Source organism: Plasmodium fragile, assembly GCF_000956335.1.
Source record: "Plasmodium fragile strain nilgiri unplaced genomic scaffold supercont1.6, whole genome shotgun sequence".
In the NCBI taxonomy this organism is placed as follows: domain Eukaryota; phylum Apicomplexa; class Aconoidasida; order Haemosporida; family Plasmodiidae; genus Plasmodium; species Plasmodium fragile.
This window is the reverse complement of record NW_012192586.1, coordinates 99,979-113,057: the sequence shown is the minus strand read 5'-3', so window position 1 is coordinate 113,057 and position 13,079 is coordinate 99,979. Positions and strand designations below refer to the sequence as shown.

Here is a 13,079-nt window from a genome sequence, read left to right as displayed (position 1 = left end):
CAGTCATGTTTCCCTCTTTTGAAAAAGTTGCTACAAAAAAATATATTCTGAGAGCTTTTCTTTAATATTCCATTGTTCAGCTTAATGTGTGAGTGGGTGAAGCTCATATTATTGAATAAGGGGCTAATTGGGTAAGGTGTAAAGAACAGGAGGGAAGAGCGTTAGGAAGAAGAAGCTACATATCTGCACCTTTGCAAATCATGGCAGTTCTGCGCGGAAAGAATGGAAACAGAACGAATATACTCTCCTTGGGAAAGAACGGGGATGAAATCGAAAATGTACATTTAAAAAGTTAAGGATTATGTATGTTTTTTTTTTTTTTTTTTTTTTTTCCGTTTTTGCCTGACCGTTCATACGATTTGGCTAGATATATTTTTTTTTTTTACCGACTTGTTCATACAATTTGATAGATTTTTTTTTTTTTTTTTTTTTGGCTAATTACGCACGGAATGAAGATGTAGCGCTGCGAGGCGAGACTGTTGCAGCTTCTTAAAAATGGAGAAGCACACCTGCGAGCTTCGGAGAGGTTTGACGGCGCTCCCATTTTGTGTACCTTTGCGCACATTTTTGAGCACACCTTGGGGGAAGTGAAGGAGAAATGTTGGAAACAAGCGCAGGGAAGGCATTTTAATTGTCGTAAAGGAGGACAGACTCCCACCAGGGTGTGTGTGTACCTCCGACCAAATTAAGCTTTAATTAGGACAAAACAAGAAGGATGCTCCACAAAATATGTGTGGCAGAACGGGGAAGTACAATAATGCACACATTTGTCCAAAAAAATACAATAAGTAGTAGAACATGGTGACCCCACATTGTGCGGGGTAAAAAACCACTGCAGAGATTGTTATGTATTGCATTGCGTTCCACGCAGATGCATAAAACATCTCTACAGGCTATTTTAAGGGGCCAAGTGTCTTCCCCCTAGAATGCATGCCAAATGCAGCATCAATTTGCCATTACGATGTGCGCAATTTGTTGTGCGTGAAAAGGAGAGGGAAAGACAAACTAGAAAGATACTTTTGTAAGAATTAATTGTTTTTTTAAAAAAAAGGGGAAATGTGGCAAGCACTATGAGAAACAAATTAAAAAAAGAACGAAATGAAAAAATACATAAAAAAAGGTTTCGCCGCCACCTAATGATCGCTAAAAAGGCTACTTGTTCGGTGCGAGCAAAAGGGGTGGGCATAAAACTGGTGACGCAAAATCAAACAAATTGTGATGCAATATGTCACGGTACAAAACAAACAGCGGAAGGTGTACTTCCCCCCCCAAAAAAGGGGCACACGTGTGAAGCGACCCAGCGTATATATGTAAAGCATCCAATTCGGTGTGGTAGACGTAAGGAAACGCTGGACAACCTCACCTATTTCAAAAGAGCACACCAAACACATCAATTAACATCGTTGATGTACAATTTGTTCAGTTCGTACGAAATTGCAGATGGGGGGAAAATTCCAATGTCCGTGTAAAATAGGGTAATAAAATGGTGGGGAAGAAATTCATACAAATTTCTACCTTCGTCAGTTGTATTTTCTGTACAATAAGAGTAAAACTGTTGGGAGGAATTTTTTATTTTTTCAATTTTTAAAAATTTATACGCTTCACAAGTCACATAAAATTCTTTTTTATTTAATGAACACAATTCGGCTAGCTGTTTAATACCTTTCTTGTTAATAATTCCTCCATTGTCGATTACGAGTTCTGTTCCTATGACGACAAAATCGATTTTGCTTAATACATCCTTAACATGGTCAAGGTCAATTTTTGTTACTTGAATATGTTCCCTCTGCAAATCTTCAACAAACTTATCGTCGAATTTTTTGTCCTTCTTTAAGTAGTCCTTACAGATATGCTCTGTGCAGGTAAAATACACACTTACGTGCTTCATTTGATTCTTTACGACATTCAGTAGTAAGCTTTTTACGCACTCGGAGTTGCTGTGTGTTAGGATGGTCGTTTTTTTATTGATGAACATGATATTGCTGCTATTCCCTATGACCCTTAAACTCTGTTTAACGTTTTCTGCGAAATCCTGGGCGCTGCTGGAGATGAGGTTCTTCAGGTTGGGGATATTCTGTCCAGGGGGGAAGATGACGGGAAAAGGAGGATAAGCGGCGACTGGCAGGCAGAATAGGCACATATATAGGTACGCACACGGAACGCACACAGATGTGTGCTCGCGCGGGGGTATTAAATGATCAACCGGGGTGTTTCCCCCAGACGGACCGCTTCAAGCGAGCTTCCTCAAAACATTCCCTATGCGTATAAAGCAGTATATGCACGGGTGCACACAGCAGTAGACACAGACTCGGACGCAAAAACACATGTGTGTATTCCCCCCGCACGCTCGCTCAACTTTCTTACATTTTCATTGTGGGTGTATTTTTTCACCGCAAAGTGAAGGTAGATGTCGCTGGAGGACAGAATGGGGTATATGGTCATCCTTTTCGAGTGGGGCATGGCTAAAATCTCTTTTTGTGTTTTCTCGTTTTTTACGAAACTTTTTAGTTTTCCATTAGCCTCATTTAGGTTAACGAACAGTTCAAAGTTGGTCTTTGTCATGTTACTCTGTAGGACTCTGCGATGTGTGTGCGTGGAAGGGTCACACATGGGACTTCATATAGGTACGCATTTATACACAAGCACGCGTTCAGACTATAAACATACGCGCGCTACTCGAATAGAAAGAGAAATGGGCTATTTATTGCATTTCCTCTTTTTTATACACGATGAGCTTCTCATTTGGGGTTTGTGACTGTGGTCGTGTTGTCTGTGCGTAATTCGCCCCCCATTCCTGTTTCCATTTATCGTGTTTTCACGCGTTAAGCGCTTGCATCTTTAGTTCTCTCAGCATGGGGTTAATGGGATTGTTGGAAGCTAACTGATCGTGTTTTGTGCTTTTTTTTTTTGGTGCATGTCCAATTGTTTTTTTCCCCTCTGTGTGTTTCATTATTGTTCATTTTTTATTTTTCATTTTTTTTTTTTTTTTTCCTTGTGGGTCATTTTTTGGTCTTACTGAGCTATGGCCTTCATGGCCGCTATGTGCATCTCGTCCTTGTCCTCAAAGTAGTGCCTTTTGAACGCGCGCACGACTGCATGGGGGATGGAAATAATTGGACGCATAAAATGTTGTGTTGTCGTAGGGGCAACAAGGATCATTTAAAGCATGGTGTGTAAAACGTATGCTACGTAAAATCTTCCGTTTTAAAAATAAAACTGTTGACCCTACGAACAAGCCATATGTTGTAAAAGAAAAAAAAAAAAAAAAAAGCGTGAACCTGTAACAACGACAGGTACATACCTTCATGCTCCTCAGGCGTGTCGCCTTCCTCATTCGATTGTTCACAGTGCTCCATTGTAAAAGGAGTCATTTGGTTTTCACGAAAAAGGGAGGGCAAAAAGCAATTCCGGATGAAATGCTCTTTTGTGAAAATGTTCCTATTGTGTTGTATTTCATATTTGGATAATATTTATTATTATTATTTTTTTTTTCCCCTAATTGGTAATAATTTTTTCAATTTTTGCCTGACCTGTGCAGATACTTTTTTCGCATTTGGAACGGGGAAGAAGTGCTTGTGCTTCGTTCGCTTCGGTAGTTGTGGAAGTTTTCAATGTTGCGGGGTTTTCCTTTTTGCGCAGTTTTCACTTTTGTGAAGTTCCCATTCTTGTGAAAGTGGAGAACGGAATTATGAACCTTTTCATGTAGCTTTTAAAACTCGGATGGGATGCCGTAAAAAGCGCGTTAAAAAAAAAGAAAAATAGATAGTGAAATTGCAATGTGAACATACACAAATATGACGCTTTAGGAAGGGTGAACTTTCTCTTCAAACACACTTGGTCAATTTTAATCTTTTTGACATTTAGAATTGTGCAATTTGGATAAGGTTTAGCCATTTAAAAAAATGAGATGAATGACAAGCTGTTCATCTTTTTCTACTTATTCCTGTTAATCGCATCGTAGGGGTAGAAAAAAACAAAATGTCATAATAAGTAACCCCGTGTGTGTGTAACTTTGCAGCCCACTTAAAGACACAGCAGTGTTGTATTTTCTCCATTTATGGGCAAACGAAATTAATGGCGTCTTCTATTTTTTTTTTTTTTTTCTTTTCATGAAATAGTAGTATATTTTTCTCTACCATTTGTAATCCTTTTGGTGTCTTCAAAGAAAGGGTACAAATAAATGAAATACAGGGAGTGCAAACGTTTTAAGCAAAAATGACTTCTCCTTTTTTGGGAACAATTCGGATGCCATTTAACCGTAGTCAAATAGCACACACTGTGGTAGCTTTACATCCCATGTCAACAAACTGACCTGAGGGCATTCATGCATTTGAGCGACTGTCGGTGAGACAGGCCACCCCAGGTGCTCGGTTGTTTAAGTACCAAAACGGAAACAAAATAATGTGTCTATGGTTCATCATACAGGGATGATAGTGGTACGTGTACCTCCACAAAGTAAAAAAAAAAAAAAAAAAAACAACAACAACAGGCTGGTCGAACCGTGAGGGAGAATGTTGCATCCGCCCACGGGGTTCGCATCGAAGGGTTAACCAAATGGGGGGGGGGGGGTTCTCTCTCCCCTTTGGACTACCTACAAAAAGAAATGGGTGTTTAGGTGCGATAGGATGCTAGCGCGGAGTCACCCCACGTATAGTAGGTCCACCCGTAGTAGTACACACATCTTGCAACGAAGTGTGTGCTCAAAGCTTCACTAAACAAGAAGTGGTATGCGTACCATCAAAACGTACTCACAAAAAAAAAATATAGCATCGATTTTATCTCCACTTGCGCTTAATGAGTGTGCTTCTTTTTGCGGGAAAAATGCTTGAGGCGGGGGTCTTCCGTTGATTCGGGTGGGGTTTGCATGGCAAGGCCACGATGGGTAGTACCTCGTCCACATCGCCACTACTAACCGGGCCACTTCTAACCGGGCGACTTCTTCACCGCGCTTTAGAACTGCTCGAGGATGCTGCCCACCCCGAGATCGCGAGAAAGGCACGTCTCCTCATCTGCGTCCGAGTTGTCCGGAGACACGCAGTGTGTCGTTTCATATGTGCCGTAGGGATGGGGCGAACTTGGGGTCTTCTGTACATCCTTAGGTGTTTCGTTAAAGACGGGGAAAAGGTATAAGAATAGGATGGGGATGATATTAGTGAGGCAGCAAATGATAATCATGAGGGGCAAATTTTTAAAATTTCTTGAAGTAATATGAAGTCCATAAGTTAGGAAAGATGAAAGGAAGGAACTCATAATGACGGCTAGATTATGAACAGATAAGAACAGAGAATAAATGGTGGACTCGAATCCTGCAGGAATAATACGTGAGCATTTAACTAAAATAGGCATGGTTTGAAATTCAGCAATAAATTCTATGAGGACAGTGTCCGTGATGATAAATAGAGTGTTTGGAAGGTAGAGGAAGTGGTTCATCTTCGTTACGACAATTAGGGGTAGCAAACAGAGGGGAGTAATAATAATTGTGGAGTACAGAATTAATTTGTTTACGTCGACTGTACTGAATAGAAACATGTAGGATAAAATAGCTATTAAGCTAGCCAAAGATTGGAACATGGCCATTTTCCCCAATAAATCAGGACTAAATTTTAATTCATTAGTCATATAAAAAAATAAAGTGCTTCCACATGATGGCATAGACATGAGGAGGAAGATAAAAATAATAAAATTTTTAACATGTGGTATTTTGACCATATCGTAGATACACTTTACTTGATCCTTCATAGAACATTTTTTGTAACTTTTTTTTTCCTTGGTGAAAAAGGAAGCGGTTAATACGAGTACAGGTAAAAAAGCCCCAATGAGAAATATATGTTGCTTAGTAATCACTGATAGGAGGTACCCTGATAGGTAGGACATGATTGCAAAGCTTAATTTTCTGAATCCAAAAAAGATGGACACATTTTGTGCTGAGCATTTTACTGTTCCTTTTCGGCTGGAGGTCACCACTTGTGCTTCTCCTATGACGTTACATAAGGAGCTCCCAAAGAAATATATCATTAGCAGACCCACTGTCACAGTAATGTTCGTGTGGCTTATCGTCCCCAGTGCGATTAGTGAGAGGATGCACAGTAGGGACCCAAGGAGCAAGTAGTACTTTCTTCGGAACCCCCAGATGGGGAAGCTGTCTGAGATTATTGCCCACAGGAGCTTGATCGACCAGGGGAGCTTTATAAGGCTCAGGATCACGCTGAGTGTTGCTGCGTCGATGGGGGTTGGAATGTTACGTGAGGGGGCGATGTGCCGCTGTAAAGGGACAGTATATTCTCATGGGGAGGGGGTTTTCCTCCAAAAGATCTCCTCAAATAAGGACATCGTCATTATTTGTGAACCATTGGCTTGTTCGCACACACATGTGTATAATACGAAACTGTTTGTAGGGAGATGTGTTCACGCATTCATATTAACCTACCCGGGTGCACCTTGTAATTGTCCTTGAAGAGATACAAAATGGACAGGTTGCAGAGTACCTCGACTCCCTGCAGCATCGCTATGTGGAAGGGGGGCAACGTGTCAGGTGTGTGGGAGGCGAGCGTTAAAGGGGCGGCAAGCTAGCCTTTTTTAAAAAAGGGGAATGTGCATGTAGGGCGTGCTGAGGGGGGGCAGAAGTGGCTAACAAACCTATAAGACTTGAGGAGACTTTGTTGTATATGGAGTCGTCTTCTGGGTCCTCTTCATCGTTTACTATTTTTTCGATCAAGTAGCTGTTCTCGGTGACGGAGCCGGAGGACTCAACTGCAGTGGAGGGGTGGGGGCGAAGAAACATATGGCAATTGTTCAAGTTCGCACTTGTCCAGCTTGCGGAGGGGGGAGCCGCTAGGGCAGTCCACACACGCACACACATATATATAGACGCGTCTTCGCGTGTGGGCGTACTCGTTAAGGTGCTGCACGTTTCGTAGCTCGTGTGCTTCTCCATAGTGCGTAGAATGAACAAGTGAATGGAACAGTGTTATATGTGGAGGGCAAGTGGATTGACGTTATCCCAACTGGTCCTAGCAACAAAGCCTTTTTTAGGGGAAGGAATAAATACAATCATTCATCATAAGGGTAAAATGGAAGCGAATGCGCGGGGTGATTGCAATGACGTAACGAACAAAGGGGAACATAACACAGCACGGGGGGGAAACACACACAAAAAAAAGTGACCCCCCAAATTGGTGACTATATTGAGGAGTGTTTAAGATTCGACCAGAAGGACATGTTGTGGTTCAGGTGTTCCGTCGAGCTGGCAAGATAACGTTTCACGGATGCAGCATGGAGATGACGCGTTAGACAATGAAAAAAGGAGCAACAGCGATAACAAAAAAAATAAATATATACACGATGTGTACATTTACATATGTGTATATGCACATGTGTACCGTCACCCGTGTGTCGCCTTTTTAATTTTCTAAATAGGAAAATATCAAGGCAGTGGAAAGGGCAGCAGTGGAAGGAAAAAACACTAACGTAGCGTGTATAACAGCGTGGAATACAAATTTTCCCGATTGTGCAATCGATGGAAGGAGGTGTGTGTCATGGACGGTGGACCTGTTGTTAACGCGGTGAAGCGTTAGACGGATGAAATACAAAGGGACAATTCGTGAAAATAAAAAATTTTGAAGTAGCAAAGGTTTTCCCGTCGAACTGATCAGTGTGAACAAAAATGCACACAGCACATGAAGTGCAAGCGCGGAATGTGTGCTCTTTCCAGGGAAGGAATTTTTTTTTTTTTTTTCCCGCCATATGTAAATTTAAAATGCACAAGTTGTTTATGAATAATTGTGGACCAGTTGAACCTTTTGAGCAAACATCATTTTTGTTGTTCCTTTTTTTTTTTTTTTTTTCCTAAATGAAGATACCAAATGGGAAATAATATTCCCCCGTTGGGTAACAGAAAAAGCGGGGGGAGCAAAAAGCAATTTGTAAAAACTTCCCCATCCATGAATCAGAAAAAAAAAAAAAAAAAAAAAATGTGCAAATTGGGAAGGTGCGTATCTGTCTGCTGCATTATAACCCGTCTCTCTGTTGGTTTGCAGGACGGTAGCTACAAAGCTGATGTGCTTGTTCGTTAAGAAGGTTAGTGTGTGTGGGGTCAACTCTGTAAATGTTCTCAGTGGTCATCGTTATGGTGGTTCTTCTTGTGCCAATCTTTGCTATGCCGCACCCAACTGTGCTGTCTTTTTTCCCTTCCCAAGTGACGTGATTTTTTCAAATGGAGAAGCTGGGATACAGGCAACTAAACTTGCACGCACGCCGCATCGACTTTGTCGTCTGCTTCCATTTTTCTCCCTTTACAGAATTGGTGAAATGGCCTACATCTCATTCTTCACATGTGGCTTGAGGAGGTTTTCATGTAGAGGGGGAGGCCGTGTTGCCGCCATTGGGGTGTGACAAAAATTGTTGACATATACAATGTGTGCGTTTGGGGACGGGGTGACGAGGAGGGAACAAAGCATTGAAGGGAAGGACGTCTTTTTTTTTTTTTTTCGCTCATCAGTGTGGAAGTGTTTAAATGTGTGTAGGCCTGTGCACATTATTGTAATGCTCTCTTCCCATAAAGGATATCTGTGACGGGAACAGCGCAGAAGACTCCTCCCCTGGGGAGAGGGAGTTACCGTTATTGTGGGGGGGAGGGAAAAATTATCCGTCACGGGGGAAGCAATTTTGAGCGTGGGTATGCTGCTCTGCGGCACGTACATGTGACACCTCTTTCGCGAAAGAAAAAAAAATAAATAAAAAAAAAAAAAAACACATTTGCGCACGCGGCGCACCGCATTAAACATAGCAAAGACAGCAGCGTTGAAGGGAAGCGCAAGACCAGTTCCATTTCGAAGCAACATTTTTGTGTCGCCTTTTTTGTGCCAGATTACGAGGGGGAGACCGTTTTTTCTCTCGTATGATGTCTTTTTCGAAACATCCCCAATGATGAAAAAGAAGAAAGAGAAAAAAGGAAGCAGCGATGTTGTGAATAAGGGGAAAGGGGAGCAGGGTAATCCACTGAGCCATTTATCACAGGAGGAGGATAAGGATGGATATGATGACACGAGAGAGATCACCCTAGAGGGGGAAGTATCTTTCGTTGGGGAAAGCACCAAAAGGGAGACCAGCAACATGAGTGTGGAAGGGCATGTCCCTTTGCAAGGGGTAAGCACCCCTGCAGATGGAGAATCTAATTCGGCGGTGGGGCAGCAGATCTTTGGAGACAGCCCAGAACATTATGAATACTACGAAGAAGAAACATTGAGGGGGGAAGAGGAAGAAGAAATCAGCGACATATCAACAGATGAAATGCTGAGTGGAATGGAAAGTGATACGGACGTGCCGGAACAAGTGAAGCAGTTTACCTCGGGAGGAAAATTTATGTATAAACATTTTTATAATGAAGAGATCAGTGCGTTGTCAGAGGAAATACAGGAAAAGGAAAGGATTCTAGAGGAAATTAATAAGACAACATGGAAATTAAAAAATCGATTCCTCAAGTTGGAGAAACACATCAATACCAAAAAGAAGGAAGTCACAAAAAAAAAGAAAATTGTGGAGGAAAAGAAAAAAATGCATGAAGAAGAAAATGGAGCGTGTGTAAATGTCCAAGCAAAGAATCAGTTTTTGGTAAAACAAAATGAACAGCTAAAATGTGAAAAAGAGAGAAATAATGCAAAGATTATAAAAACACAGAACGACCTCATAGAGTGTGAAAAGAGCATAGAGGATATGAAGGAAAAATTAGTCGATAAGGAAAAGGAACTATACGAATGGACCGTTCAAATTGAAAAATTACAAAAGGAAGAATTCGAAGTGGAGAAATTCGCCCTTTGTCAGGATAAGGAAATTGAAAATATGACTTACAAGTTGGAGAAACTAAATGTGGAGAAAGTAGAACAAGAAAAAAAAGTGAACAGAATGAAGACAAAAAATATGCAGCTACATATGGAGTTGCAAGAAAATATAAAAGAAAATGAAAAAATGGAAGAAGAAAAAAAAAAACTTCGAACGAAATGGAAGTGTGTTGTGGACAGTATAAATAACAGAGACCAAACAATCTTCAAATTTGAAGAAGAATATACCAAATATACAATGAAAAAAGAAAAACTAATGGATAAATGTAAGGAGATAAATGAACATATAGAAATGCAGAGGGGAAAGAATCACGTGTTGAGTGATAAAGTAAAAAGGGAAGAAACGAATTTAAACAGAATAAAGAAAGAACAGAATAAGGTGGATGAAGAATTGAAGAAGGCATATGATGAAAGGGATATTTTGGTCAAAGATTTGGAGTGCGAAAAAATCACAAGTAGGGAAAAAGTAGAAGAGAAAAATAATCTCCAAAATAATTTAACCGAGTTGGGAAAGACACTGCAGAAGTTAGTCCAATCATTTGAAGAGTCGAGGAGAGAATACACCAAGGAGGAATTAAAGAGTGTCGAGAAGAACCAACTTATCAAGTCCAGCGAGCAAATCCTAATCGAACATAACGGGAAGCTAGCCAAATTGAATGCACAAATAAAAATGCTGGATGAAGAAAAATTTCAATTACAAGAATATTTACAGAAGAGCAAAAACGAGTACACCATTTTGGAGACAGATATGGTTGGCACACAAATAAAAATTAAGCAAATGAAAAGTAATATAAAAAAAATGGAACAAGAATTGGAAAGGCAGAAGGAGATTCTATACAAGTTTGACTTCCAAACACAAGTGCTAACGAAGAAACTTAATGTCGCTTCCGGGATTAGCACCTTTGAAAAAAAAAAAAAATGTCAAAAAAAAATAGACACTCTGGAAAAAGAGTTCACTAGGTATGAAGATATATACACGACTCTGAACAACGAGATGAAACGGATTAATGTTGAATTAAAAAATATAAAAACTCAGCAGATGTCCATGAAGGAAGAGAAGGGAAGCATTTTACACGACACAGAAAAGTTGGAGCTTGAAATTAAATCCTTAGAAAGTACCGTGCTTGCCCAAAATAAAGAAAAAGAAAATGTCATGCTGATCGAAATGAACCTAAAAATAGAGTTAGACAAAATGAAGGAAATTTTTTCCAACAATTTGGATAGCTTAAATGTTTTAAAAGTAAAAAAAAAAAAAAATGTTCAAAATGAAAAGCTGAACGAGCAAGACATGCATGCACACATCGACTCGCTCAAAGTGATTGTAAAGAATATGAGCGACGAATTGCATAAGTTAAATATGCAGGTGCACGACAAGAAAAATAGGTGCAACAATTTGGAGCTCAAGTTGGACGCAATCCATGTCCGCCACGGGGACGAGGAGCACCACCCGCAGGGACAACAGGACGAGGCTGGCCGATTGGACAGACCCGACGATCAAGACAACAAGCACATACTCTACAAAATAAAGATCGAAGAAGACATTTCTAATTTGAAGCAGGAGATAGAAACTCTAGATGCTAATATAGAAAAAGAAAACCAGCAGGTGAATCAGTTCCAGAAGACGCTAAATGAAATCATTCAGACGAACAAAGACTTCAGCGATAACATAAAATGCATCAACCCAGAGTACAAGGAGCTTTTAAAAAAAAAAAACAAATTAAACAAAAAGTGCAACCAAATTAAGGAGGATATTGCTTCCATAGAGAAGGATATAAATGAGTACAACAAAAAAATTAAAGAAGTGGAAAAAGAGCTGAATTATGTACTCACGGGAGCCAGAAGTGTGGAAGATAAAGTCACCGCTTTGAAGGAAAATAGCCGTAAAATGGAGGGAATCATTAATGACCTATTCGTCAAAATAGAGAGAGCCTCCAATCAGCTACGCACAATCGTCGGAGCCAAGAAGAAGCCGATGGGCAGTCAATTGGGTGGGTCCCTCAGCGACCACGATGGGGAGGCTGACCCAACGGACGGAAGCGCAGACAATGGCGATGAGCGTGTCTCACTGGAAAAGAGGGTCTTCAAGCAAATACAAATGGAATCCCTAAAGGAGAAGCTCGCTTTCCTCGTTGAGTGCTTCAAAAGCCACGGGGATAACGAAGTGGTGAGGGAGATTTACAACGTTATAGAGGCCTCCGAATGAGCGCAAGGACGAGGCGCAAAGGAGGGTTGCTCTTGTGTAGCGCTTACCAAACTGGGATTCTCCGTTTCATTGCGCGAGGAGTGCCGATTCTGCTATACCCGCGATGTCCATGTTTAACTGTGTCCACATGTATTATATATATATATTTATTTTTTCCCACACATGTTGGGGTCCCCTGTGATCAACCCGTCTAGTCCACCTTATTAGTTGCACAAATGTGTTTAACCGTATGGGGGGTGAACACATGCCTCGCGACATGGACCTTTGCGCGAGAATCACGACCACTTCAACAACGCCAGTTGGTTATCCCATTTTTATATTTACACATCCGATACCTCTTTTTATCGTTTAGTAAAAAGAAAAAATTAAATATATGACGAAAAAAAAAAAAGAAAAAACAAAATAAAAGGGGGTGGGGGAAAGCATATACACATATATATGCATATTAATACATATATAGGTGCGAGGAAAGACAGGGGACAAAGGGCATGTGCGCCGTGCCCCGATGCATGGATGGTGGGGGTATAAACAGCACACATGTGTAGATACAAAAAAAAAAAAATACAAGTGCAGGAAAAATGAAAAGGCTAACCATGAATTAAACAAACGAGTGGGCGCACTGGGAGAATTAGATTACCGCAGTGCGCGCGGCAATTTTTTGGGTGGCCACGTATTTGACATTTTTAACAGATGAATAGGAGTAACGCAATAGAGGAAAGGAGAAGTAGCGCATGCGATAAGTTTGCAGAAAAACTTGCACCCTTTACTTCGAGGCTTGTAAAGGCTTGTTCTACGTCGGCTGTCAAGGCTTCTGCGTCCACATTGTTCTTGATGATGTCGTTGGTTTCTTCGCCGAGGACGTCCCCTATGACTACGATGAGGGGGGAGCCGCTTACGTCGTTTTCATTTGCATCATGTCCGCTGTCATTTGGAGCATGTACGTTTTCATTTGCAGCATGTGCGTTTTCATTTGCATCGTGTCCGCTGTCATTTGCAGCATGTGCGTTGTCATTTGCCGCATGTCCGCTTTCATTTGCAGC

The 13,079-nt window shown here is 40.9% G+C and overlaps 4 protein-coding genes across 4 annotated transcripts in view; 1 reads left to right on the top strand and 3 right to left on the bottom strand.

Annotated features, from left to right (window-relative positions):
* Positions 1-1,390: 1,390 nt before the first annotated feature.
* AK88_00727 (uncharacterized protein) lies at positions 1,391-3,356 on the bottom strand (the record flags this gene model as incomplete). Its single annotated transcript, XM_012478371.1, has 4 exons — positions 1,391-2,074; positions 2,365-2,578; positions 3,017-3,092; positions 3,302-3,356. The coding sequence occupies 4 exons, from the start codon at positions 3,354-3,356 to the stop codon at positions 1,391-1,393; spliced, it is 1,029 nt and encodes a 342-aa protein (XP_012333794.1).
* Positions 3,357-4,950: 1,594 nt separating this feature from the next.
* Positions 4,951-6,934, bottom strand: AK88_00726 (uncharacterized protein; the record flags this gene model as incomplete). The annotated part of the gene is made up of 4 exons (XM_012478370.1): positions 4,951-6,215; positions 6,428-6,505; positions 6,637-6,750; positions 6,892-6,934. The coding sequence occupies 4 exons, from the start codon at positions 6,932-6,934 to the stop codon at positions 4,951-4,953; spliced, it is 1,500 nt and encodes a 499-aa protein (XP_012333793.1).
* Positions 6,935-8,922: 1,988 nt separating this feature from the next.
* Positions 8,923-12,039, top strand: AK88_00725 (uncharacterized protein; the record flags this gene model as incomplete). The annotated part of the gene is made up of 1 exon (XM_012478369.1): positions 8,923-12,039. The coding sequence occupies one exon, from the start codon at positions 8,923-8,925 to the stop codon at positions 12,037-12,039; it is 3,117 nt and encodes a 1,038-aa protein (XP_012333792.1).
* A 683-nt stretch (positions 12,040-12,722) lies between these two features.
* The window catches only part of AK88_00724 (uncharacterized protein), a gene marked incomplete at both ends in the record, with an annotated part of 2,306 nt that continues 1,949 nt past the window's right edge, over positions 12,723-13,079 (bottom strand). Inside the window, one exon of the mRNA XM_012478368.1 lies at positions 12,723-12,910. Within this exon, the coding sequence (XP_012333791.1) occupies positions 12,723-12,910 (188 nt within the window). The remainder of the gene's footprint in view (positions 12,911-13,079) is intronic.